This window comes from Chiloscyllium plagiosum, unplaced genomic scaffold (assembly GCF_037043375.1).
Source record: "Chiloscyllium plagiosum isolate Xiang-an unplaced genomic scaffold, Cpla_swu_hap1 HiC_scaffold_13, whole genome shotgun sequence".
NCBI lineage: Eukaryota > Metazoa > Chordata > Chondrichthyes > Orectolobiformes > Hemiscylliidae > Chiloscyllium > Chiloscyllium plagiosum.
Genome location: NW_028270151.1, coordinates 41298947 through 41324633, shown reverse-complemented (window position 1 = coordinate 41324633; position 25687 = coordinate 41298947). Strand labels below are relative to the sequence as shown.

Here is a 25687-nt window from a genome sequence, read left to right as displayed (position 1 = left end):
AAGATCACAGGAGACCAAAAGATCATACAATAGAGTCTCAAAATTTGAAGTGTAAACAGAAAATGCAGAACATACTCAGTAAAATCAGACAACATCTGTGGAGAAATAGTAACACTCAGTTGCTGTTAATATTACAGGAGGAAGCAATTCACTCCCACTGAAAACATTCAGGTTCTTTTGACGAGCAATCCAGTCCATCCCCCATTCGTCCCTCATATCCCTGCATTGTTTCTGCTTCAGGTTTTATCCAATTCTTTTTTGAAGTCTACAATTGAATCAGTATCCACTATCAAGCAGTGCATTTCAAATCCTAACTACTCATTGAGTAAACTGTTTTTCATGTCCAATAAATTCACATTTATGTGCTTTTTGTCATCCATTTACCCATTTCCCTTTATTTCCTCTGCCGAAACTCCATCATGATTGTAAATACTCCCAATAACTATCCTCAGCTTTATCTGCTGCAGGGAGTAAAACCTCAGCTTCTCAGTCTATTCATATAACTGTAATACTTCATCAGCTCAAGTGACTTTTTTTCTGCAAGCACTATCTCTCCACCAAAAGCTTTCAAAGACTGCTTAAAGTGTGGGGCCTAGGATTGGTTCCAAGACTTCAGGTGTAGCTGAACTACAGTTTATGCACAATCCGTCTAAACTTCATTTTGTATCTCTACCTGTCATAAAGCCCTAGGGTAATGTTTAGGTTGGTTAACCTGTCCTGCAACCTGCAAAATTTGTGCCTCAATGACCTTAGTGTCTCTCCTTTTGCAACGCCAAAAAAAATTGTGCCACTTAACATATACTGTATTGTCTCTCCATTGTAACCAGGTCCTCCAAGTCCAGTTTTACCTTTCCCACAACATATTATATTTAAAGATTTCTCTCATTTTCAAATTTTGAAGTCATGCTTTATATTTCCAAATCCAAATAAAAAACAGCAATGGACCTTGTATAAAACCATGAAGTACACGATTGTACGTGTCCTCCTCAATCTCTCTTTCGAGAAACAACCATTTACCACTGTTTCCTACCCTTTAAACCAGTTTTCTATCCATGCTGCTATTGCCTCCTTTGTCCCATAGGCTGCAATTTTGCTAACAAACCAGATAATGAAGGTGGTTTAATCAAATACAATACATACATCAATTGCACTATTCTCAGCCAGCTTCTGTCAAGTTAGTCAAACACAATTTGCCTTGGATCGAGCTGTCTTTTACCTGCTATGCAAATGATTGCCAAACCATGAATAGATTTTCTAGACTTCTAGAAGTTTCTCCACCAATGTTAAACTGGTTGGTCATTAACAGGCTGATCACTCTCCTGTATTTTTGAACAAAGGAATAATATTTGCAATCCTCCAGACTTCTGGTACCACTTCTCTAAAAAAGGAGAATGGGAAGATTGTAGCCAGTACCTCTGCAGTTCAAACCCATTCTTTGCTCAGCAATTGCATCCCATCAAGACAAAGTGACTGATCCACTTAAAATACAACAAGCCTTTTATTTGTCTTTATCTCAACCAAAATTCCAACAGCTTCATCAGTATTAGCCAGCAAGCCTGTTCCTTCGTAGAACTAATAGACAGTATTTATAACCTCAGCCAAACCTTTTGCCCCACCAAAACATTACCACCCTAATCAAGCTGACATCATCTCTGCCAGCACTTTTATTGTTAATTTGCCAATATATCAGCTTTAGATCCCCACCTTTCTGGAGTAACCAATAGCCTGATGCATCCCTCCATTATTAAGTTGACTTCTGTCATACCAATGCCAACCTACTTCAACTTTTGTCTTGATCCAATTGTCTAACTCCTGTCAGGCGGAAAGCTGTGCCTTTGGGTCCCCCCCTTCTATGAATGTACCAATACTGTGTACAAACCATTTCCTTTTCAAAGGTCACTCACTATTGTATTACACTTCATCATGCCAGTCTTTGACTCCAATTTCCTTCAATTAGATCTCTGCTGAATTAATATTAGTTGGGTATCCTCCAGTTGCATACTTCAATTTCTGAAATATTCTTACCTCAGCCATAGTTCAGTAGATAACACACCAGTCCAAAGGACTTGGAGTTAAAACTCCATTTAAAAACAAAAGGACAAAGTCCAAGGCTGTAATACTGTGACTGAGGGAATCCACTGGACAGAGGTGCTGCCTTTCAGATGAGAAGCATTATTTACTCAGATGGATGTACAGGGTTTTATGGCATTATTATGAAGATCAGGAGAGTTATCAATATTTATCCATCAATCATAAAAGTCACTTAATAAATGCAAGTCTTCTTCACTTATTGCTCCTCAAACTACCCCTAATTTATCATACCTTACTATTCAAGATGTTTACCAACTATCATCCACTTGACTCATTAATTCACCAAGACTAGTTTCGGCTATTGCTTTAATCTTTGTTTCGGAAGGAAATCTATCATACTTTAGAAAATTCTCCTTCTCTGCTCTACCGTTATCAGCATCACATTCAACATTCTGAAAAGAAAAAAAGATTAGCAGTTATACAACAACTGTACAAAGTGCTTTTCAAACTGCTTCACAGCCATAATGTAGTTGAGGTTGTACTATATAAAATGGGACAGCAAATTTGCGAAATCCCACTAACAGTGTGATAATTGTAAGGTAATATGTATTCCTAATTCAGATTTAGGGATAACCACTGGCTGGGACACTGGGGATAACTACTAAACAAAACAACCGCAAAGAACTGTGGACGCTGGAAATCAGAAACAAAAACAGAAATAGTTGGGAGAAACTCAGCAGGTTTGGCAGCATCTGTGGAGAGAAAGCAGAGTTCATGTTTTGTGTACAATGACGCTACTTCAGAACGGCAATCAAAATCTTACCTTCACATTTTTCTGCATGTTGTCACTACTTAAACTAAACCCTATTGTCTCAGAAAGAACAAACTGGCCAAGGAAGTCAAGTTCACCTTGTACGCCCTCTTCTGGTTGGTCCAAATAATACCAAATTCAATCCCTCAAACAGAAGTCTGTGCTCTTATTGTACAGGACAATAAAATCACTATTGGATCTGTCAAATTCCAGAGCTTTTCTTTCAAATGTACATGAAGCTGTAAAATCACTTCCATATTTTTGTCAACTTACAAACATAAAGCAAGTTTATGCAAAATAACAAGGCAGGTTTTCTCAAATACTAGGTGTTATTATGCAGAACTCTCAAAGCTTGACAGCATCTCATTCCATAAATGTTCAGCAACATGAGAATTTCACATTATAAGTTTACAGCTCCTAATATATGGGAAGCCTTAATAGCATAGCAAAAATACAAGTTCAAAATATTTTACTTTCTGAAGAAAGAACAGAATCATAGGGCCTTAATGGGAATTCAGTCAGGATCAAAAAAAAAGATTACTCTACTAAAGTCTATTTGATGTTAATCCCTATAAAACTATAAGATTTATAACAACCAATACGAAGTGTACAAACTCGTCAATTTGGGTGGGCATGATGCAATACTCTATAGGAAACTGAAATACAAGAATGAACTAACAAATTCAGAACAAATTCAGAACAAGTAGAACATTGAGATAATCATTTGGTATGTTTCAGACTACTCTTGAAAGTGAACCATTTTCTCCCTGTGCTTTTGAGCACATTTGTGCCTACATGTGAACAAGGGGCTTAGTGTCATTTGGAAGAGTTCCAACTAAAATGAGAAGGGGATGGGAGAGTATACAGAAGAGGTAAACTATGACGAAACAAAAAGACAGAATGGGAACTAAGAAAAGTTGCAGGCAGAGTATTCATGAACAAGAATCACAGTGCTACAGTGCAAAATAATATGAATGACACCAAAAATGAGAAAAAGACCAGCATTAAACCTTTGTGATTTGGGTAAATATTGGACAAATCAAATCAGTAACAACAGTGTAATATGGGAATTCCTAGAGTGCAATGGGATGGTTTTCTGGATCAATATTTTGAAGAACTAACTATAGAATAGGCCATCTTAGCCTGAACACTAAAATCAGAAAGGAACAACTGGCATTCTAGCTGAAAGAGGCTCCTTGGGAAGGAGTTATCATAGTGAGATAGAATCCCTCATTAAATGGAGAGCGACATGGTTCAGAGACTAGAGGAGCTTGAATCTAAATAAAAGAAAACTACAATTGTATGAGGAATACATTGGGGAACATGATGAAGGATAGACAATAGCAAACAGTTAAGGAGTGCATGGAGGAACTGCAACAAATGTTTATTGCTGTCTGGCACAAAAACAAAAATATTAAAAAGGTGGCCAAACAGTAGCTAACAAAGGAATTTAAAGTCAGTATTAGATCAGAGAAAGGGACATGAAAATTGGCCAAAACTTAAAAGCAGCACACGTGAGAATTAGAAGCAGTTTAGATTTCATCAAAGGAGGGCATAGCGATTGACTTAGACCAGAAAAACACAGCACAGGAAGAAGCTTACGGGAAATATACAGATCGAGTGTAAAAATTTCCAGAGGTAATGTGAAGACAGAAAAAAAATGAAGACATGTGTAGGTCCCTTACATTCAGAAACAGGGGAAGTTATAATTGAGAACAAAGACATGGCAGTCTAATTAAATCCATATTTTGGTTCTTGCACAAAAACTCACAAATAACATCCCAAAAGTATTGGAGAACACAGGGACTAGTGAGAGGGAGGAAATGAAAGAAGTATGTATGAATAGAGAAATTGCATTGGGAAAATTGATGGGATTAAAGGCCAATAAATCCCCAGGACCCGATAATCTACATCCCAGAGGATATAAGGAAGTGGCCCTCAAAATAATGAAAGGTATTAGTAAATTTTCTTGAAACTGAAACAATTCCTATTGATTGGATACTGGCTAATGTAACCTCACTATATATAAAAACAAAAGAGAAGAAAAGGGAAAGTAGGGGATTATAGATGGATTGGCCTGACATCAGTAGTAAGGAAAAAGCTAGAGATCACACCAAGAGATGTAATAGCAGACCACTTGGTAAACAGTGACAGGATCAGACATAGTCAACATTAACTTACAAAAGAGAATCATCCCTGACAAATCTATTGGTTTTTTGAGGATGTAACTATTAGAGTTGCTAACAGGGAACCAATGAATGTGGTTTACTTGGACTTTCAAAAGGTTTTCAATAAAGGTCTCACATAAAAGAGACTAGCATGTAAAATTAGAGATCGTGGAACTAGGGGATTGTGGACTGACATGGATTGAGAATAGATTAGCAGACAGGAAACAAAGTAGGAACAAAGGCATCTTCTTTCCAAGTGACAGACTGGTAGGGTACCACAGGGTCCAATGCTATTCGCAATATTAATGGTTTAGATGAGGGAACAAAATGCAATATCTCCAAGTTTGCAGACAATATAAAAGGTGGGTGGGTGGATGGATGAAGAGGATGCAGAGATGCTTCAGTGAGATTTGGACAATTTGAGTGATGGACAAATGCATGAAAAATGCAAAATAATGTGGATAAACGTGAGGTTATCCACACTGGTAGCAAAAGCAGGAAGACAGATGATCGGAATGGTGAAAGATTGGGAACTGGGTAGGAGTGTCCTCTTACAAAAGCCACTCAAGATAAACATACAGATACTGATGGCAGTGAATGCGGCAAATGGTTTTTGGCCTTCATTGTGAGACAATTGGAATACAGGAGCAGAGATATCTTGCTGCTATTGTATAGACAATAGACAATAGGTGCAGGAGTAGGCCATTCAGCCCTTCGAGCCTGCACCACCATTCAATATAATCATGGCTGATCATTCCTAATCAGTATCCTGTTCCTGCCTTATCTCCATAACCCTTGATTCCACTATCTTTGAGAGCTCTATCCAACTCCTTCTTAAATGAATCCAGAGAGTTTAGAGAGACCATAAATGGTGTATTGTATGCGATTTTGGTCTCCTTATCTGAAGGAGGATATTCTGGGTGCACTGGAAGTGAAATAAATGTTTACTAGACTGATTTCTGGAATGGCGAATCTGATGCATAAAAACAGACTGGATTGGTTAGGCTGGAGTTTAGAAGAATGAGGAGATATCTCAGATTCTAACAGGACTGGACAGAGTAAATGCCAAAAGGATGTCCCCACCAGGAAAGTGGTTGAGGCCAAAACATTGAATGTTTTCAAGAAGGAGATAGATATATTTCTTATGCCTAAAGGAATCAAAGGAGATGGGGAACAAGTGGGCAGGGTTACTGAGTTGGATGATCAATCATGATTATATTGAATGGCAGAGCAGGGTTGTAGGGCTGAATGGCCCACTCCTGCTCCTATTTTCTGTATCTATATTTTGATTTGGTCACTCAGATCTGTTGAGCCATTTAATTAGATCTTGGCTGTTCTGCTTGCAACCACAAATCCACATTCCCATCTACCCTGATAACCTTTCATCACATTACCTAACACAAATCTACCCACACTTGGCTCAAAAATATTCAAAGACTCTTGAACTTTCTTCCTGGAAAAGTGGTTGAACCAAAGACTCAAGAATCTCAAAGAAAACATTTCACCTCATCTGTTTTAAATGGGCAATCTCCTATTTTTAAGCACTGATCCCTAGTTCTTGATTCTTCTACAAGAAACGTTCTTTCTCCATTCAATTTGTCAAAAACCTTCAGGATCCTGTGTTTCAATCATTTTGCCTCTTACCCATCCTTGCTTGTCCAACTTTTCCTCGTAAGACAATATACCATTTCCGGGATTTATTCTGGTAAAGCTTCTCTGAATTACTTCCAATATATTTACATCTTTCTTTAAATAAAGATGATCAATATTGTATACAGTGCTCCAGATGTGGTTTCCTCCCACAGTCCAAAGATGTGCAGGGTCAGGTGAATTGGCCATACTAAATTGCCCGTAGTGTTAGGTAATGGGTAAATGTAGGGGTATGGGTGGGTTTCGCTTTGGCGGGTCGGTGTGGACTTGTTGGGCCGAAGGGCCTGTTTCCACACTGTAATCTAATCTAATGTGATCTTACAAATGCCCTGTATAAATCAAACGTAACCTCCCTACTATTACAGTCAATTCCACTTGCAAAATCTGTTAACATTCTATCGACTTCCCCAATCACTTTCTTTTCCTGAATGTTAACCTTTTGTGCAAGAACGCCCTCACATGAGCCTAAACCTACCATCTGTGGTTAACCACAAAATGTTAAAAAGCTAGTATCAAATTTAAAGAAAAAGCGTATAACTCTGCAAAGCCAGGTAGAAGTTCAGAAGATTGTTTTCTATGTGCCAAAGAATTATTAATTTTAATAAGGGAGAAATAATATGAAAGAAACTAGCTTGGAATAAAAATACCATATGGTAAAAGTTTCCCTAAATATTAGAGCTAAAACAGGGCCATGCCACTACAAGCTCTTCTCCAGCCTCAAGTGACAGTCCTGGATCCTGGAACTTGGCAGGCAGCAGAGTTAAATTAGATTCCCTACAGTATGGAAACAGGCCATTTGGCCCAACAAGTCCACATCGACCCTCCAAACAGTAACCCATCGAGACCCATTCCCACACATTTACCCCTGACTAATGCATCTAACACTATGGCCAATTTAGTATGGCCAATTCATCTGACCTGCACATCTTTGGATCGTGGGAGGAAACCGGAGCACCCAGAGGAAACCCACACAGATATGGGGAGAATGTGCAAACTCCATACAGTCACCTGAGGCTGGAATCGAACCCGGATCCCTGGCACTGTGAGGCAACAGTGCTAACCACTGAGCCACCGTACCATCCCAGTATAATTTAGAGTCATATAGTATGTAAACAGATCCTTTGATCCAACTTATCTCTGGATAAGTTGTCTTAACTCATGCTCTTTGCTGCAGAGAAGAGTGTGAGTTCCTCCTCGTTATACTGTCCCCGCCATCATTACATTCCTTTTATCTCACTGTATTTGAGTAGTTTCCTGTAGTAGTGCAGCCATTTACCTCATCCACTCTGTAGCCTCACTCTCAACCAGACAAGCTGAAAGAATCTCAAAGTTGTTGAACAATTGCAAAGGTTGAAACTCTAGTGCTGCTGAATTCTGGGGCCCTTTACCTGCTTCACTCACAGTCACACTCACCTGTCCGTAAACACTGACCAAATCAGAAGCCCCTAAGAGGTATGACATCCTCCTGCAATGAATCCGGGTAGCTTATCCCCTCCGTGGTGCGCCACAGTATCTGCAGTTTAGCCTCCACCTGATAAACTTTGAGTCAAAGCTGCTCGAATTTCAAATGTTGACTACTGGTATATTTGCTCTGAACCAACCTGGCATCCAGGAGGTCCCACATGCTGCGGCTGTAACACATCAGCTGTTCCACCATCCTTCATTTGTTCTAGCTATATATTTAATTTCATGAAATTATATTCACGTGCCCCGACATTTCTCTGGATATCACATCCTACTGCTGTCAGCCCAAAAAGCACTGAGCCTCTTGGCCTACTCCTGATTCAATCATAGACCTGATCTTTGACAGTTAATCAATACTAGCATCAGAATTTATCATATTCTATCATAAGAAACTAGAAAATTATACCAGAGAAATATTGCACTTAGATTAGTGCTTCATATTGCTAACTCTGAGTGGTACAAAATAATAGTTTTAGAAAATAATAGAGTTGAGAACAATGACTAAAATTCCATTAATTGTGGCCTCTGTAGAAAGAAAATTTTACCTCATTAACTTCTGGCTAAGTCATATAGCAGATCATACCAATTTCAGTCTGGAGTTTCTAATAACCACAAGCCAATAACGGCCCTCAAGTTTCTAAGTAGAATCACATTATTTAAATAACAGCTGTTAACTTCAAAAAATCTGTCAGTTATTGACATTAACAAACCCCACAGCAGACTGACATTTAAACCATATGGTTTGGCACTTATTTAAAATAAATTGTCTGAAGAGAAACTTAATCTTCACAATAATGTATTGATCTTTAGTAAGAAATGATTTTGGAAGTGAAGTTAGCAATAAATGTCCAATGTAGCATGATAATTTATCTATAACACACCAACTAAAAACTGAATTTTTGTCATAATGTCCACTGAATTTCAGAAGGCCATGACTGAAATTATTTTCAGTCCTTCCCAAAATGAATAGGGAAGAAAACGACCATGGAAAAGGCATGTATTTATAAAGCATCTTCAATGTAGAAAACTTGTAAAGGTTCCAGGATAATAATGGGCCTGCTCAGGAGAATAGTTGTCTAACTAAGCCTGCAAGCAATGAAGGAGAAAAGCTGCATTGTGTTCATGGTGAATTATGTAATCTTTGTGATGGACAGCATATAGATTGGAAACTCATCTTCAGATTCAAGCAATTAAGAAATTTGACAAAGATGTCAGCCAAGGGAATCAAGTGGAAAAACCATGGCTGGTGAGAGTCATGCTTAGCGTAAAGGAAGATAGTTGCTTTTGTTGGAGATCAGTCATCTCAGTTCTAGAACATCACTACAGGGGTTCCTCAGGATTTGGAGATGCTGGTGTTGGACTGGGGTATACAGAGTTAAAAATCACAACACCAGGTTATAGTCCAACAGGTTTAATTGGAAGCACTAGCTTTCGGAGCACTGCTCCTTCATCAGATGTTTGTGGACCTCAGAATTGTGTCCTGGGCCCGACCACTTTCAACTGTTTCATCAATAACCTTCTCACCATCACAAAGGCTGAAATTGGGGTGCTCTCTGATGATTGGACAATGCTCAGCACCATTGACAACTCTTCAGATATTGAAGCAGTTGGCACAGAAATACTGGAAAACCTGGGCAGCATCAAGATTTGAGTTGGTAAATGGCAAGAACATTCAGACTACTTAAATGCCAGAAAAAGATGATCTCCAACAACAAAAAGTTTAACCACCTCCTGTTGCCATTTAATGGCATGACCATTACTGAACCTCAGTACCAATATAACAGGCAGTTGCAAGGTTTGTAGGTCAGGTTGAGGTTTAGGGTGTAGGTTTGCTAGCTGAGCTGTAGGTTTGATATCCAGACATTTCATTACCTGGCTAGGTAACATCATCAGTGGCGACCTCCAAGTGAAGCGAAGCTGTTATCTCCTGAAGTGTGTCACTGTTGACCCGAAACTTTGCTGAACCAGCCATTTAAATACTATGGTTACAAGAGCAGGCAGAAGCTGGAAACTCTGGAATGAGTAATTCCTCTTCTAACACCTCAGCACCTGTTCACCAATCCTAAGTCCAGGGAGCTGGGGCATAGTGGTAACGTAGTATTACGTTCTGAGAATGTGGGTTTGAATCCTGCCATAACTGATTGCGTAATTTGAATTCAATACAAAAAAAAAATCTGGAATTTGAAAAACAAAAGCTAGAGTAAGGGTGACCATGCAACCATTGTCTATTGTTATTAAAACCCATCTGGTTCATTAATGCCCATGTGGGAAGGGAATCTGCCACCATCCTTACCAGGTCTGACCTACATGGTGATTCCAGACCTACAGCAATATGCCCAAGTCTTAACACGGCACTTAGGAACGGGCAATAAACGTTGGTCTAGCCAGTGAGGCCTACATCTCATGAACATATCAAATTAAAGTCAGGAATGAGCTGGAATACTTTTGGCTTCCTTTGATAAGTGCACTACCAATAACACTGAAGAAACACTACAAATCATCCAAAAAAAGAAAATACCATGCTTAATTGACACCCTATTCATCATTTTAAGCATTCATTCCCTCCACCACTCGTACACAGTAGGTGAAAAGAGTGCGTACCATCCACAAGATGCATTGCAGCAACACACTAAATTCCATATTTGTTACTTCTAATGCCAAGAAGAGTAGGACAGCAGGCAGGCAGATGAGAAACCCACGATCTGTAAAGTTCTTTCCAAACCTCTCACCATCGTGACTTTAAGATATATACAAATGACCTTCATCATTGCTGGGTCAATGTCATAGAACACCTTCCCATTCAGCACTGTGGAGAACCAAAATGGACTGCAGCAGTTCAAGAAAACAGGTCAGCACTGCCTTTTCAAAGGCAATTATGGGTTTAAAAAAAACCAATGCTGGCTTTGATAACATCAGCCCCTTCTCATGAGCAAATAAAACAATTCTTACCAGGAAGTAACTGAAATAGAAAAGACTCCTCAACATTGCAAGTGAAACCCTTTGTCTCAGCATATTGCATAAAGTAGAAAGATTGCACAAACTTGTTAGTAAAACAAACGATGATTTTGATTTGTAAGGGGAACAACCACATTTACCTGATTTTCATTAGTTATTTCAATTCACTAAAATTATTTAACATGTAGGAAGCATTTCTTGTAAAGTATCGTATGTTAAATGGAATTTATAATACGAAAACATGTAATTTTTTTCCCAGGGACAAACTTCATTATCCAAAAGTGGAGCTATAATCAGTTTGCAGTTTAACAGAATTTATTACATGACAAATGAAGGTGACCCACATGAGATTTAGAGTACTATGTAAAAATGTAAAATACATTCATCAAGTTGGGAATGCTGGGTTGCTACAGCAGAATCTAATTGCACTGAAAGGTGGTGTATAAAAGCATGGAGGTTAAATGCTTTCTTTTAAGGGAACATAATGATCTGACTGCATTGTGCTAAAATGACTGATGTGCAGACAGAATAACATTTAGTCTCTAATGGGTAAAAGCTTGGAACAAAATAACCTGCTGTTAGTCACACATTGGAAATAAATTCAACTTAAAGAATGCATTTCAGTTCAGTTTCACTAAAAGCACAACATTTCAAGTCATAAAAAGGTACTGTGAAAAATTGCTCAACCATTACATCTATTAATTTATACATTAGAATTGCTGTGACCTAGTGAAAATGCCTGCCCATTTCTAGAAATGCATGATTTGACTTCCATACGCTCAGTGCGACATGATGCAGCATGGAATCAAATAGACCAGGAAAAGCTTGGTCCCAGTTTCCAACAGAAAAACAACTTGCATTTGCAGAGTGCCATTCACATAGAAAATCATTGCTGTGATTTTTGATCTGTGAAATGCAATGCAATCAAAACTAGGCATGAATACAAGTGGAAAGAAACTGGAAAAGGACATCCGATGAGGACTTGAAACAAACGGCTGAATAATGGCCTGAATCTAATGGTTAAAGAAGTCTTTGCAAACTTAGCTGAAGAATTGTTATGAGGGTACTTAGAGTATTCCTGAGTTGGGTGGGCTGGGAAAAAAGAAAATACGAGGTAATGGAAAACTCCAGTTACTACCAGTAGCCACTGAGAACAGCAGCTTTGTAGTTTTCAGAACAGGACAGAATGGAGTTGATACAAGTTCAATTCTTCCTTCACATCCTGCACCAGGGAACAGCTTCTGCTCACACTGCCAAAAGTTTGCATATAAATGAGTAATTCAGTGGAGTCCTCAAAATAAGCCAACCATAAGCCAATGAGATATAGGAGCAGAATTAGGCCATTCAGCTCATCAAGTCTGCTCCACCATTCAATCACAGCAGATATATTTCTCAACCCTGTTCTCCTGCTACTATCCCCTTTATCCCCCTACCAATCAAGAATCTATCTAGCTGTCTTAAATACACTCAATAATTTGGACTTTGCGACAATGAGTTCCACAGATTAACCAACCTCTGGCTGAAGAAATTCCGCCTTATCGCTGTTCTAAAGGCTTGCCCCTTCACTCTGATTCTTGGCTCCCAGTATCTCCAACAAGTGGAAACATATTTCCCAAGTCCCCTCCATCCAGGCATCTCAGTATTCTAAGTTTCAATCAGAACTCCCTTCATCCTTCTAAACTCGTACAGATCCAGAGTCCTTAATCGCTCTTCATATGGCAAGCCCTTCATTCCTGGGAACATTCTTGTAAAGCTCCTCCGGAGTGCCTCCAATGTCAGTACATCCTTCCTTACATAAGGGCCCAACACTTATCACAATATTCCAAATCCAGTCCGACCACAGTCTCAGCAATACATCGCTGTTCTCCTGTTCAAATCCTCTTGAAATAAATGCTAACATGGCATTTGACTTCCTAAATGCCAAGTGAACCTCAAAATGCTGAACTAGGACTCCCAAGTCCCTTTGTGCCTCAGACTTCCGAAGCCTTTCCCCATGTAGAAACACTGAAGGAACTCTAGCCTAGGAGGTGTCACTGTCTACACAAGGCAAAACAACAAGAAATCAAAGCAAAGAGATATTTCTATTTACCCTAAAATAACTATTTTAGCCCTTAATAACTTGATTTATAATAATTTAAACCTATGGGAAAAAATTAATACTATTTAATTACAAAAGAGGATATGTCTATTTTCTCATCATTCGTTTCTGCCTTAATAGACGTTTGCAAAATTGAATATATTCTACTTTTCAAGCCCCATTTTCCTAAAATTAAACCCATTTGAATCTTTGCTGAAAGTTGGGTTGATTGGCAATGCTAAATTGCCTGTATTGTCCAGGGGTGCGTAGGTTAGGTGGATTGGCCATTGGAAATGCAGGGTTACTGCAATAGAGTAGGGGGTGAGCCTGGGTGGGATGCTCTTCAGAGGCTCGGTGCAAACCTGATGGATTGAAAGGCCTGTTTCTGCACCATAGGGAGTCTAGGATTCTGAATGGGAATATTCTTGGTTGATTGTAGTTTTCAGTTCCATTCAGTACTCTACAGGTAATGAAGCAGTCCATGTACTGGTGCAGCAAGACCTGGACAAAGTTATGACTTGCGTTGAAGTAGCAAGTAACATGCATGACACATAAGTGCCAGGCAATGACCATCTCCAAAGACAAAAAAACAAAAAGAGTATTTAATCATCTTGTCTTGACATACTATCATCACGGAATCTCTTAGTATCAGCATCCTGTGGGTTCCCACTGATCATAAACTGAACTGGACCAGCCACATAAACACTGCGGCTGCAAGGAAAGGTCAGAAACTAAAAATCTTGAAGCAAGTAACTGACATCCTAACTTGCCAAAGGCTGTTCACTACCTACAAGGCACAAGTTAGGAATGTGAAAAAATGCTCCCTTCTTGCCTGGATGCGTGTAGCTCTACCAGTCAGGAAGATCAACACCATCCTGGACAAAGCAACCCATGTGAAGAGGACTCTAAGCTCTTTCACATTACCTCTCTCTGTACAGAGTTAACAACATAGATCATCTTCAAAAATGCACTGCAAAAAACCCATAAGACTCTTCCAAAAACACTTTCCAAACTTGTGACCTCTACAACCCAGAAGAGCAACAGACATAAGGCAATATCATCACCTCCAAGCCATCAACATCCTGGAGTTTCCTGTCAATGGTAAACCCCAACTGGACTAATCATTTAAAAAACTATGAGAAGAGGTCAGACAATAATAACTATGCAGCAAGTAACTCACCTTCCACTTCCCAAAGCTTGTCCACCATTTAAAAGGCATAAAGAGAAAGTGAGGTCTGCAGATGCTGGAGATCAGAATCGAAGGATGTGGTGCTGGAAAAGCACAGCCAGTCAGGCAGCATCCAAGGAGCAGGAGAGTCGACAGAATTTACAAATCATATCAAGAGTGTGATGTAATACTCCCCACTAGCTTGAATGGGTGCAGTTCCAACACACAAGCTTGACTCCATCAAAAAACAAAGCTGCCTGCTTGTTCGATAGCAGCAGAGAATGTACCATCTACAAGATGCACTGCAGAAATTCAAAAAAATTATCAAGCTTCCTTAGAGTGTCTTCCTAAGTCATGACCACTGCCATCCAGAAGGACAAGAGCAATCGATATATGGGAACACCACAACCTGCAACTTCTCCTCGCAGCCAACCACAATCTTGATTCAGAAACAATCACTGACCTTTCAGTGGCACTGGGTCAAAATATGAAAATTCCTTCCCTCACAGCACTGTGGGGGCACCTACATCACCTGGACTGCAAGTGGTTCAAGAAGGCAAGTCACCACATGCTCCTGAGCAAATGAAGATTTTAAGTCAAATGTTGGCCTTGTCAGAGAAACTCACATGCCAGGAACAAATAGACACATTAAAACTGGGGCAGACATCAAGCCACATCCCAGCAATAATCTTTGCATGATGTATTGTATTTATAGTCACAGAATTTCATTGCAAAAGGGTGCAAGAGAAGCTCAAGCTACCCATCCAAATACTCTGCTGCACAAAGACTTCAATGAAATAATATAAGGCGGTTACACCTGTAATATTCTTTACAAATACACTCTACAACGCATTGTTTTTGATTACACAATTACTGAACAGTTAACAGTATAACATGGATGTACGTTTGCTCACTGAGCTGGAAGATTAATTTTCAAACATTTCGTTACCATACTAGGTAACATCATCAGTGAGCCTCCGATGAAGTACTGGTGTTATGATCCGCTTTTTATTTGTGTGTTTAGGTTTCCTTGGGTTAGTGATGTCAGAGGGTGGTAAATGGGGTCCAAGTCAACATGTTTGTTGATAAAGTTCCAGTTGGAATGCCATGCTTCTAGGAATTCTTGTGCATGTCTCTGTTTGGCTTGTTCTAGGATGGATGTGTTTGTCCCAGACAAAGAGGTATACTTCCTCATCTGTATGTAAGGATACTAGTGAGAGAGGGTCATGTCATTTTGTGGCTAGTTGATGTTCATGTATCCTGGTGGCTAGATTTCTGCCTGTTTGTTCAATGTAGTGTTTGTTACAGTTCTTGCACGGTATTTTGTAAATGACAAGTTTTGCTTGTTGTCTGTATAGGGTCTTTCAAGTTCGTTAGCTGCTGTTTTAGTGTGTCAGTGGGTTTGTGGACTACCATGATGCCAAAAGGTCTGAAGTCTGGCAGTCATTTCCGAGATGCCTTGGATGTAGGGGAGAGTGGCTAGGGTTTCTGGATGCATTTTGTCTGCTTGTTTGGGTTTGTTGCTGAGAAATCAGCAGACTGTGTTCATTGGGTACACATTCTTTTTAATACACTGTATAGGTGATTTCCTCTGCTCTGCGTAGTTCCTCTGTGCTGCAGTGTGTGGTAGCTCGTTGAAATAATGTTCTAATGCAGCTTCATTTCTGGATATTGGGATGATTGCTTCTGCAGTTCAATATTTGGTCCCTATGTTTTCCTGTAGACGCTGGTTTGAAGATACCCATTGGCTATTCGCTCTACTATGACATCTCGGAATGGCAGTTTGTTGTTGTTTTCCTCCTCTTTAGTGAATTTTATGCCAGTAAAGGTATTATTGATGGTCTTGAAAGTTTCCTCTAATTTGTTTCATTTAGTGATGACAAAAGTGTCATCCACGGAGAGGACCCAAAGTTTGGGTTGGATGGTTGGCAGAGCTGTTTGTTCGAGTCTCTGCATTACTGCCTCTGCCAAGAACCCCGATATTAAACACTACATTGGACAAACAGGCAGAAATCTAGCCACCAGGATACATGAACATCAACTAGCCACAAAATGATATGACCCTCTCTCACTAGTATCCTTACATACAGATAAGGAAGGACACCACTTCGACTGGGACAACACATCCATCCTCGGACAAGCCAAACAGAGACATCCATTCATTCAAGGATTTCATTAAATCCTCATCATTGAGACAATTACCAAGTTGGCAAATGACAACTCTTATTTTCTTTTTAAGTGATCCCTTAACTGTGTCTATTTGTGAGGATTACAATCTAAGAAGATTGGGCTTAAATCAGAGACTTTCAGGTGATTTAAAGAAGGTTTAGATCACCTTGTGGTTTAGCTTCGTTTTGCTATAGTTAGTATATTGTTAATATCTATTTAAGTTTAACCTTGGTGTCTGATATCTGTTACTCTAAGTCTGGTTAGGAACAATCGGGCAATTTTGAGGGGCATTGAATGTGTTAATTTCACTGTGTTGTGAATCCAATGTTAACAAGGCTGATTTGGTCTGGTTTACAAACCCATGTTATAATAACGTCAACTGAATTGGTAGGGAGGAAATTCAACAGAACATTGTAGGCGAAATAAGTGTAAGTGAACGGGCACAGGTATATTTAAATGTTAATTTGACGGCCTCAAAATTAGGCTCACTGTCTCAAGAGCACTTTCAAAGAGGTAGCTTTTGCAATAATTGTTTAAAGCAGGAAGAGCAACAATAGAACACACATACTTGTAACACTTTTGCTTTGAAATCATAATTCCATTTAAGCATAGTGTAAAATGACAGAGGGTCAGCACCTATTGTACTAGCCTCACAAAGGATTAGCTTATTTATCATTAAGGATTTAAGATGTAAGAAGTAAAATCAAACTCACCTCTCACAAGTGCAGCTGATCATGAGCGATAAAATATTATATACGATGTATGTAAAAATTACTGCTGTAATAGTGCCTCGGGGAATAGAATAGCTGGGGTTCTTTAAATCACCTGAAAGGATGCAAGGATTTACAGCTTCAGTTAACTTTGTTATCCAAACTTTATTGAGTTTTTCATGATGCATAAAAAGCAGATATTTACAAACAACAAATATCATTTAACAAATGATTTAGCAACAAATGTGCCACTATAGATTAAGCACCACAATAAACACTGTAATATATACTGAGAACATAATCCTTATAAACTACTGTGTAATAAATCTTATGGTCCATGCAATGTGGTATCAACAAGGCATTCAAAACATTTTTTTCAAAACCTGTTACCTGATGGCCTCATAATGCAGAGGCATAGAACAGGAGACTGCCTCTCAAAATCTTCAAAATTCATATTAATTAATGTGTATGCAATGTACAGTTAGCAAATTTATGGATACATTTAGACCTATATTGCCCTTCAAGTATTTGCTTGGACCTTACCTGACATGTTGGATCCAGCCATGATACCAGTGCACCCATTGAACATTACTGCAAAGACAGCAGCAAAACTCATCACCTTTCCAGTTGTGTAGTCTTCTACATATTGAGCTATGGAAAGAAATTGAAAGCAAATCTATAGCTTTTCTTTTAAGAAATGAAAAACAACACAAACCTATATTATAACATGTGGTAGGTGAAAAATAGCAAGAGCTGTTTATGTTGTTCCCTTCCTTCGCAGACTAACCCCACTTATCTAGGGATGACAAAGAATGCACAAATAAATAACAGAATCCAATTTTCACCTCTTATTCTTCCTTAAGGAATTGCCCCAGTTAAAAGTCAAGTCGTTTCATGGTTCAGTATGAGCAAAGGTATCACGTTCATCCTCGACTGGGTTGGCACCAACAAATTACAATTTTGTAGTTCTTTTGTAGCAATTTTGTGACCAATCTGGGAATGTTACTCAAATACACCCAGGGATACTAACAGAGCAACAAGGACCGACTAACAATAAACAATTACACACTCTGAACAGAAGTATGCAGTATAACATGGCCACACTTGGGAGAAATTAATAAGAATTTAATAAATCTGTATCAGCTTGTATGCCTCTCTCATTTCATCCTGGAGAGTTAGTTGACTGTTATAATGTAATTTCCAGAAACAAACCACTAGTTTATTAATCTTTGTAAAAAGCTTTGGGACTGTTCACCCTAAAGTGAGTAATTTTAATCAGTAGTAATTCTTGCGTTAAGAAAAATATTTGGTCAGAAAGAAGAAAAAGTTACTTGAGAGAAGTGAAGAAAACATTTCACTGGTCGTACAGAACTTGAAGACGGTTGATGAGAGACATATAGCCATAGCTTTTCGTCTTGTACACATTAGCTGATAGCTACACTAACAACTAATCAGGATGATCAGTTGAGCTCCTAGCATGGCTCATTTACATTTGCTGGAAGTAACATACCTTTGTATGCAAGGAACTTTTTTTTTTGTTTGCAGAGAACATATGTTCAAATCTTGTACTCTTCCAAATTGCCTAGAAGTATGGGGGACCAATGTTTGGTTCCTTGTTACTTTCTCCAGAAAACGCCAACCCAACAGTACCCTTTCCTTGTGTGGTATAAATTATTGCGATAGTTCAAAATTTTGTAATTGACATTTATCTTGATATATCCAATACAAAAAGCTTTGGCAGCATGCATCACTTTTCAGTAATACATACTGAAGAAAAATTGCAGTTTGTCTTCTGCATCAGCCAGCAGAAGATCTACGTGGATGGTTATTTTCAGTAATTACACTGAATATCTAAACTGTTGGGCCATAAGCTTTGATTAAGCATTTTAATTGAAATGAAGCTGAAACAGATGGAATAAATAGTTGCTAACCTTTGTTGCCCTCACATCATTTCAGTGTACATGCATTTGAATGAAGTTACTACCCTATACTTACTTTTAGGATTAACTTACATGGAAGATTACTCTTCAGAGTTGACAGCTTAAATCCAGTGAATGAAGCCTCTGAGATGTTCCCCAAGGACGTTGTGATGTTAATAGATTTTGGTGACACTGCAAAAAAGCTGATGAATATTGTGCCAAGTACCAGAATAACAATGAGGAAAATTATGAAGGAGGCTTTTGCATAGATGTCAGCTCCAACTAAGCACACAAGGAGGCAGAAAATAAGAATCACACTGCCATAGAGAAGTTCGTACCAGTAGGACTGAGGAAGAACCTGAATGCTGCTTGTGGTTTGCCCTGAAAAAGACAATAACTCAATTAACAATATACAACTTTCTGTCTACTCCCTGTAAAATTTACAGCTGTATTTTAACTTCTATGGCACGAACATTTGTAGAAGTTTACTAAATGACAGTATCCCAATCAATATGAACATTTCTCTGCAAATGGGAATGACTTGTCTACAGAAACTTGTAACTCGAGTTATTGCGGTCATGTACTGTCATTGTTGGGGGCAGACCTTGAAGGCCTTGGGCTTCACACCTTCCATCGGGGAAGATGATCCTGGTTTGGCCAACAGTAAATAATGGAGTGGCTAGATGCGTTTTACACTCTATCCACCAGTGAATTCATTTAGCTCATTCAGAAGTGACAATGGCCCAAACAAGTTTGATCTTCCTCACTTTAGTAAAAAAAATGTAAGCCAGGTATTCACAGGCTTTTCTCCAGGAGGTCAGCTATGTGAAAACTGAATGACCGGTTTGTCAGAGTACAGAGTACTAGCAAAACTTTTGCCGCAAAGTTGCCGTCATAAAAATTATCAATCCTAAATCAATTATAACTGTTTGACCTTTCAACTTGCCTCTGCCACAACAGATGTGGAACATAGAACAGTCAGCACAGGAACAGGCCCTTCAGCCCACTATGTCAGTGCCGATCATGATGTCATCCTAACCCCATCTGCCTATACATGGTCTGTATCCTCCTCTTCCCTGTCTGTTTGTGTATTGGTCCAAATGCCTCAAACGTTGCTAATATATCTGCTTCTACTACCTTCTCTGACAGTGCATGCCAGGCACTTATCACCCTGTGTAAAAAAAAAACTGTCTCCTTATCTTCTTTAAACTTGCCACTCTCACCTTAAATCTAGTGTTTTGCACACCCTAGTATTTGACATTTTCATTTTGAAAGAAAATGACACCACCCGATGTTTGCCTCTTAATTTTATATACTTCGATCAGGTCATCCCTCAGCCTTTGACACTCTTGTGAAAACAATACAAATCTGTGCAACTTCTCCTCAAAGTTAATACACTCCATTCCAGACATCCTACTTGTAAACCTCTTTTGTACCCTCTCCAAAGCCTCCACATCTTGTTGATAGTGTGGCAGCCAGAACTGCATGCAACACTCCAAATGTTGCCTAAAGTTTAAACAGCTGCAACATCACTTGCCAACTTTATAACTCAATGTCCTGACCGATGAAAGCAAGCATGCCATATGCCTTTTTTAACCACCTCATCCACTTGTGTTGTGGAGATTTTTGATTTGTTTGTCAATTCCCTTAATTCCACCTTTGTCCCTCAACCTCAGCCAAATCTCTCATTGACTTGGTCAATATGCCTGGTATGACTCCATTTTTGCTCCCTCAAAACACAAAGTTAAGCATATTTGGCACATCCATTGCCAGATCTGGTTGGAAACATTAAAGTATAGCAGATCCTTCCAAAATGCTCTCTGCCAAAAGTAACTACTATTCTCAGATAATTTCACAGTATAGAATGTGGTTTCTCTCCAATAGTAGCCATTCATTACATCACTGTCAAGCCCTTGCATTCTTCATGAGTGTGCACCTCCCAAATGAACATAGATCATAAGACCATAAGACACAGCAGAAGAAATTAGGCCATACAGCCCATTGAGTCTTCTCCATCATTCAAACATGGCACTTAAGTTTCTCAAACCCATTCTCCTACTTTTTCCCCATAAACTTTGATCTTATTGATAAGCAAGAACCTATCTAGCTCTATCTTAAATATACTCAATGACCTGGCCTCCACAGACTTATGTAGGAATGGATTCTATAGATTAACCACTCTCTGGCTGAAGAGGTTTCTCTTCATCTCTGTTCTGAAGGGTGTTCCTTTTACTCTAAATCTGTGCCCTCAGGTCCTAGTCTCTGCTGCTAACAAAAACATCAGCCCAATGTCCACTCCTTCATTCTAGGATTTTCAAAAATGTTACCAACACTACAAGTGAGTTGTTTCTACAGCTAAGACAATTTTTCACCCATGGTTTCCTTTCAAAAGATACATAAGAATAACCAGTGGTAGACAAGAGCCCCTGCTCCAACTGTAACCCAACTCATTTGTGGTTTCAGTATGAGTCCAGAGCATGGAGGCACCAGATCCTTATTGTTATATTAGCTGACCAATTAATTCTCATTTTTTCGGCTTTATTTGCCAACATATATCACTGTAATGTGAATACCAGTCCCCATAATTAAGTGTGTAATGTTTAATAAAAATGCAAAATCTGAAACAGAATTTAGACCATTATTTAAACTCACTAACCTACCTGTTGGTGACAATCCAAAAATGTCAACAATGGACTCAACAAGTCCCAAGACATAGAGAGCACTTCCACATATATTAGCAAAGAAGAACATGATTCCAATGCTGCCTCCAAATTCAGGACCCAAAGCTCGACTGATCATATCTGACCACAAGCATCAGTGAAGGAAAAGAGAGCAACACTTTTTGCAGTTGAGTGATTATTCACAACATTGATGTTTTGTTGATTCACAACATTGCATGCAAGAAATCATTTTACAAAATAATGCCTCCAGCTCCCTCATGTTCAATGCAATAAGTCTGGTTTAAACAAAAATGCTAGCAATTTAATTGAACATTTAATGAACAAAGCTCACAAGTCCATTTGTTTATTGCCATCTATTTCACTCCCACACTCAAACAGTATTGTTGTAATGACATAACTCGAGTGTTCAAGCTGCTTTATTGGTCGATTGATGGTAAGTTTAAGTATTTACAAACTGCAGTTGACACATTAAATGCATTTGACAAAACTGTTTACACTTTCTCAAGGTAAACTGATATGAAAGGAGATTTACCGAACCCATACCTAACAAAATCAGGCAACTACTTGTCCCTTAATTACTCAATATGTTTTCAAATAAATTCTACAGTCCTTTGATTGCAATGGTTGTTTACAAATAGCTGCATTTTAATCCTATTCCTTTGCAACACTAAGCATAGGAATTTTATTTGATGGAAACTTTATGTAAATTTTGAAAACATGCAAATCTAATTAACATTGCACAGGATTCAGAGTCTTCTATTTAACGTGACTGTGATCATCATGATGTGGTGTTAATTCAGCAAACTTGATCTCACCCTTGCTTTTGCTTGGGGATGAAGCTGTAATAATGGTCTAAGGGATCTAAGGCAGCAGTGCAAAATTACCAATAAACAATGGTGTGATGCTTGTCCTGATACAAATCACTCGTGCCATAGCTTTCTGTGATCTTTGTACCATCATAATATCATAGATACACATTTCCTATGACATAAGCTTTCTGCAAATTGAGGCCTGTGTTCCTTACCTTTCAACCTTCAGTCAATTTCACACTTCAATTAATTTACTATTTGCTCCTTCACACTTCACTAACTCCTAGTTATACAAGTTAATTGATCAAAGCAGGATAAGTGCTCAGAAGTGCTAGTACTTAGCCACTATCCATTTAGCAAATTATTCTATTCCATTTTGAAATTCTAGGTGATCAGTTTTATTTTGGAAAGTAGAAAAATCCTGAAAAACCTGCAATGTTTGGAAGGATAATGAAAAGTTGCATTCTTTACCAAAAAGGACCATGAATACAAGAAAATTATTTTGATGACATATTTTACACCACCATTGGAAGCTCATATTGCAAATATGTATAGTCTGTAATTTTATACTTGACATATTATGAGGATTAAGGTTCTTGTGAACATTGGAAATAGAACCTGACTCAAGATTGGGATCCAGATAGACTCAAACCTCACCCATTTAATGCAATGCCTGAGCTGAGACATCACTTTTTTTTTTATATAAAACTTTCAGTTATCTCAAGAATGTGACTTAAAAGTAGTTCCGGGATTTACATATTATGAACCGAAACCTGCAACCCATTTTAAAAGATGAAAGACTTAACAGCAATCTCGGTTTGTTCAATATATCATTTCAGTTGCATGACACTGTAATCTTTTGCTATAAATTCTGTGTCTTTTGTCCTGTCCCACAGCTACCTGATGAAGCAGCAGTGCTCCAAAACCTAGTGCTTCCAAATATGCCTGTTGGACTATAACCTGGTGTTGTGATTTTTAACTTGGTCGACCCCAGTCCAACACTGGCTCCTCCTAACCTTGGGAACATTGGGAGAATTTGCAGTGAAGACTACCCCATTCAAATTTCAGTGGTAAAAGATATGCCCCGGTACAATTAGATTTTGGCAGTACAAACATTTCACTTTATCTTGAACCACTATCATGATCAATAATAAACACATATTAGATTAGATTAGATTACTTAATCTAATCTAATCTAATCTAATCTAAAACATATAAAATGCAGTGAAATGTTCCTTGAGAGAGGATATATGGTTTGCGTATTTATGATGATCTCAGCTCATGTTATTATTAGAGAAGTCAGATGCCTGACCAAAATCTGGCTTGGCACGCTTTAGCTTGTTTTGTTTTGGTCTTAACAAGATGCTCTCTCACTGGGGCAGAAGTATGCAATGTTGAAGATTTTATTTTGAAAATAAAACACAAGTTTGCTTAGCAAAAGACATGGAACTAAAACCAGAATTAACCAAAATATTTACTTAATTCAAATGCAAAGAGTTTTGAACAATAGGAAAGGGGGTGCCAGATTTTATACAGAGATGATGAGAAATTGCTTCTCTCAAAGGACGTGAGTCTGTGGAATTCACTACCCCAGAAAGTGGTGGATGTTAGGACATTGACTAAATTTAAAAGGGAAACAAATAGAGAGTTTTTCAATTACTAATGGATTGAAGAATTGTAAGATATAGGGTTAAAATTGTGCAGAATAAGGGAACAGGTGTTGCTTCTGCAAAAGCTTGCATGATAAAATTGGGCTGCGCATGCAAATACTAAACAGTGAGAAGCAAAAACAGGTGGAATTATCCATGACTATTAGGGCAGAGCAACCGTGGAGCAGGGTGTACTAGTTGCAGGAGAAAAGGGTACCAGTCGCAGGAGGGATGTGGCCAACAGACAGAATTTAGTTCGGCAGGATGATTGCACAAAGACAGCAAACTATGCCACGATAGTCACATAAAAGGAAAAGATAAATAAGAGTAAGGGATGACAGGCTTAGGAGTAGTAGGAGAAGTAAACAGAGGCGGAGCGAAGCTAGAGGTTGTGATTGATTTTTGCTGTAGCGCGTAGCCTATGGGGTAAAAGGGGAGGACCAAGAGACACAGCTGAACTGCATAAATCAGAATGTAACCCTCAGATCGGGGTGCCAACTCGTTAGACACCCGTCTTGCAAGTACGTTTCAATAAAATTCGCTGCTCAGAATTTGACTCAGACTGAAATTTATTGATATGTGAGCTTTGATTCTCACAGAATTAAGTGGAATGAGCTGGAAAGTGGAGTTGTGGCCAAGATGAGATCAGCTACGATTGTATTGCATGGTAGAATGAGCTCAGGGGGCTAAATTAATTACTCCTGTTCCTTGTTCTTACCTTATGTTTTAAGAACAGTAAAATTATAATTACATCAAAATAATCCTTGACAGGTTTCAAAAGAATCCCTTCTATGGAACTCAACAGCAACCATTATACAGCACTCATATCAGAATTCTCTCTCTCTTTCATTAACCGGTCTAAAAGGTAACTATGACATTTAATTCCCAAGAAACTGGAACCTCTAACAGCTTAGTCCTCGAGCTAACATACATTCAAATTTAAACAAGCTAATCTCCAAGTCTTCTTCAGGTTTTATTCCGTAACCAGAAACGTTGGGTTATCATTACCTTTTTACTCTGAGGTAATCTAGTGTATTATATTCTCCTCTTCTCACGAGTATTGCTCTATACATACATCTTCACGCATCGACTTCACAGAACTGCCCATAAAAGTAAAAGTCTCCCACTCTCTCCTGACTGTGGATGTTTTCTTTAAGTTGAAAAATACCCTCACTCCAGAAATTTCTAACAAAAAGCTTGAAATATAGCTGTCTGCCTTGCTAAGTCATAAAACATCCGAAAGGAAGCAAGAATCCATTGTAATGTCAAAGTAGCCCTAACAAACTGTTTAAAAAGAAATTGCCATGGCTACAGAAATACTTAATTTTAATCATTAACTTCAAGCATACAGAAACCAACATAAATGTTACAACCTCAAAAAATTCAAACCCCAACCCCCCATATAAATGATATTCAAAATACGTAT

General features: G+C 38.6%; 1 protein-coding gene across 1 annotated transcript in view; it reads right to left on the bottom strand.

The window, feature by feature from the left end:
* Positions 1 to 25687, bottom strand: part of LOC122556382 (zgc:153039) — a 119937-nt gene that overhangs the window by 80368 nt on the left and 13882 nt on the right. Inside the window, exons 3-6 of the mRNA XM_087993556.1 lie at positions 21783 to 21923; positions 19216 to 19503; positions 17747 to 17854; positions 17207 to 17318 (exon numbers count right to left, since the gene is read on the bottom strand). Of these exons, the coding sequence (XP_087849682.1) occupies positions 17207 to 17318; positions 17747 to 17854; positions 19216 to 19503; positions 21783 to 21923 (649 nt within the window). The remainder of the gene's footprint in view (positions 1 to 17206; positions 17319 to 17746; positions 17855 to 19215; positions 19504 to 21782; positions 21924 to 25687) is intronic.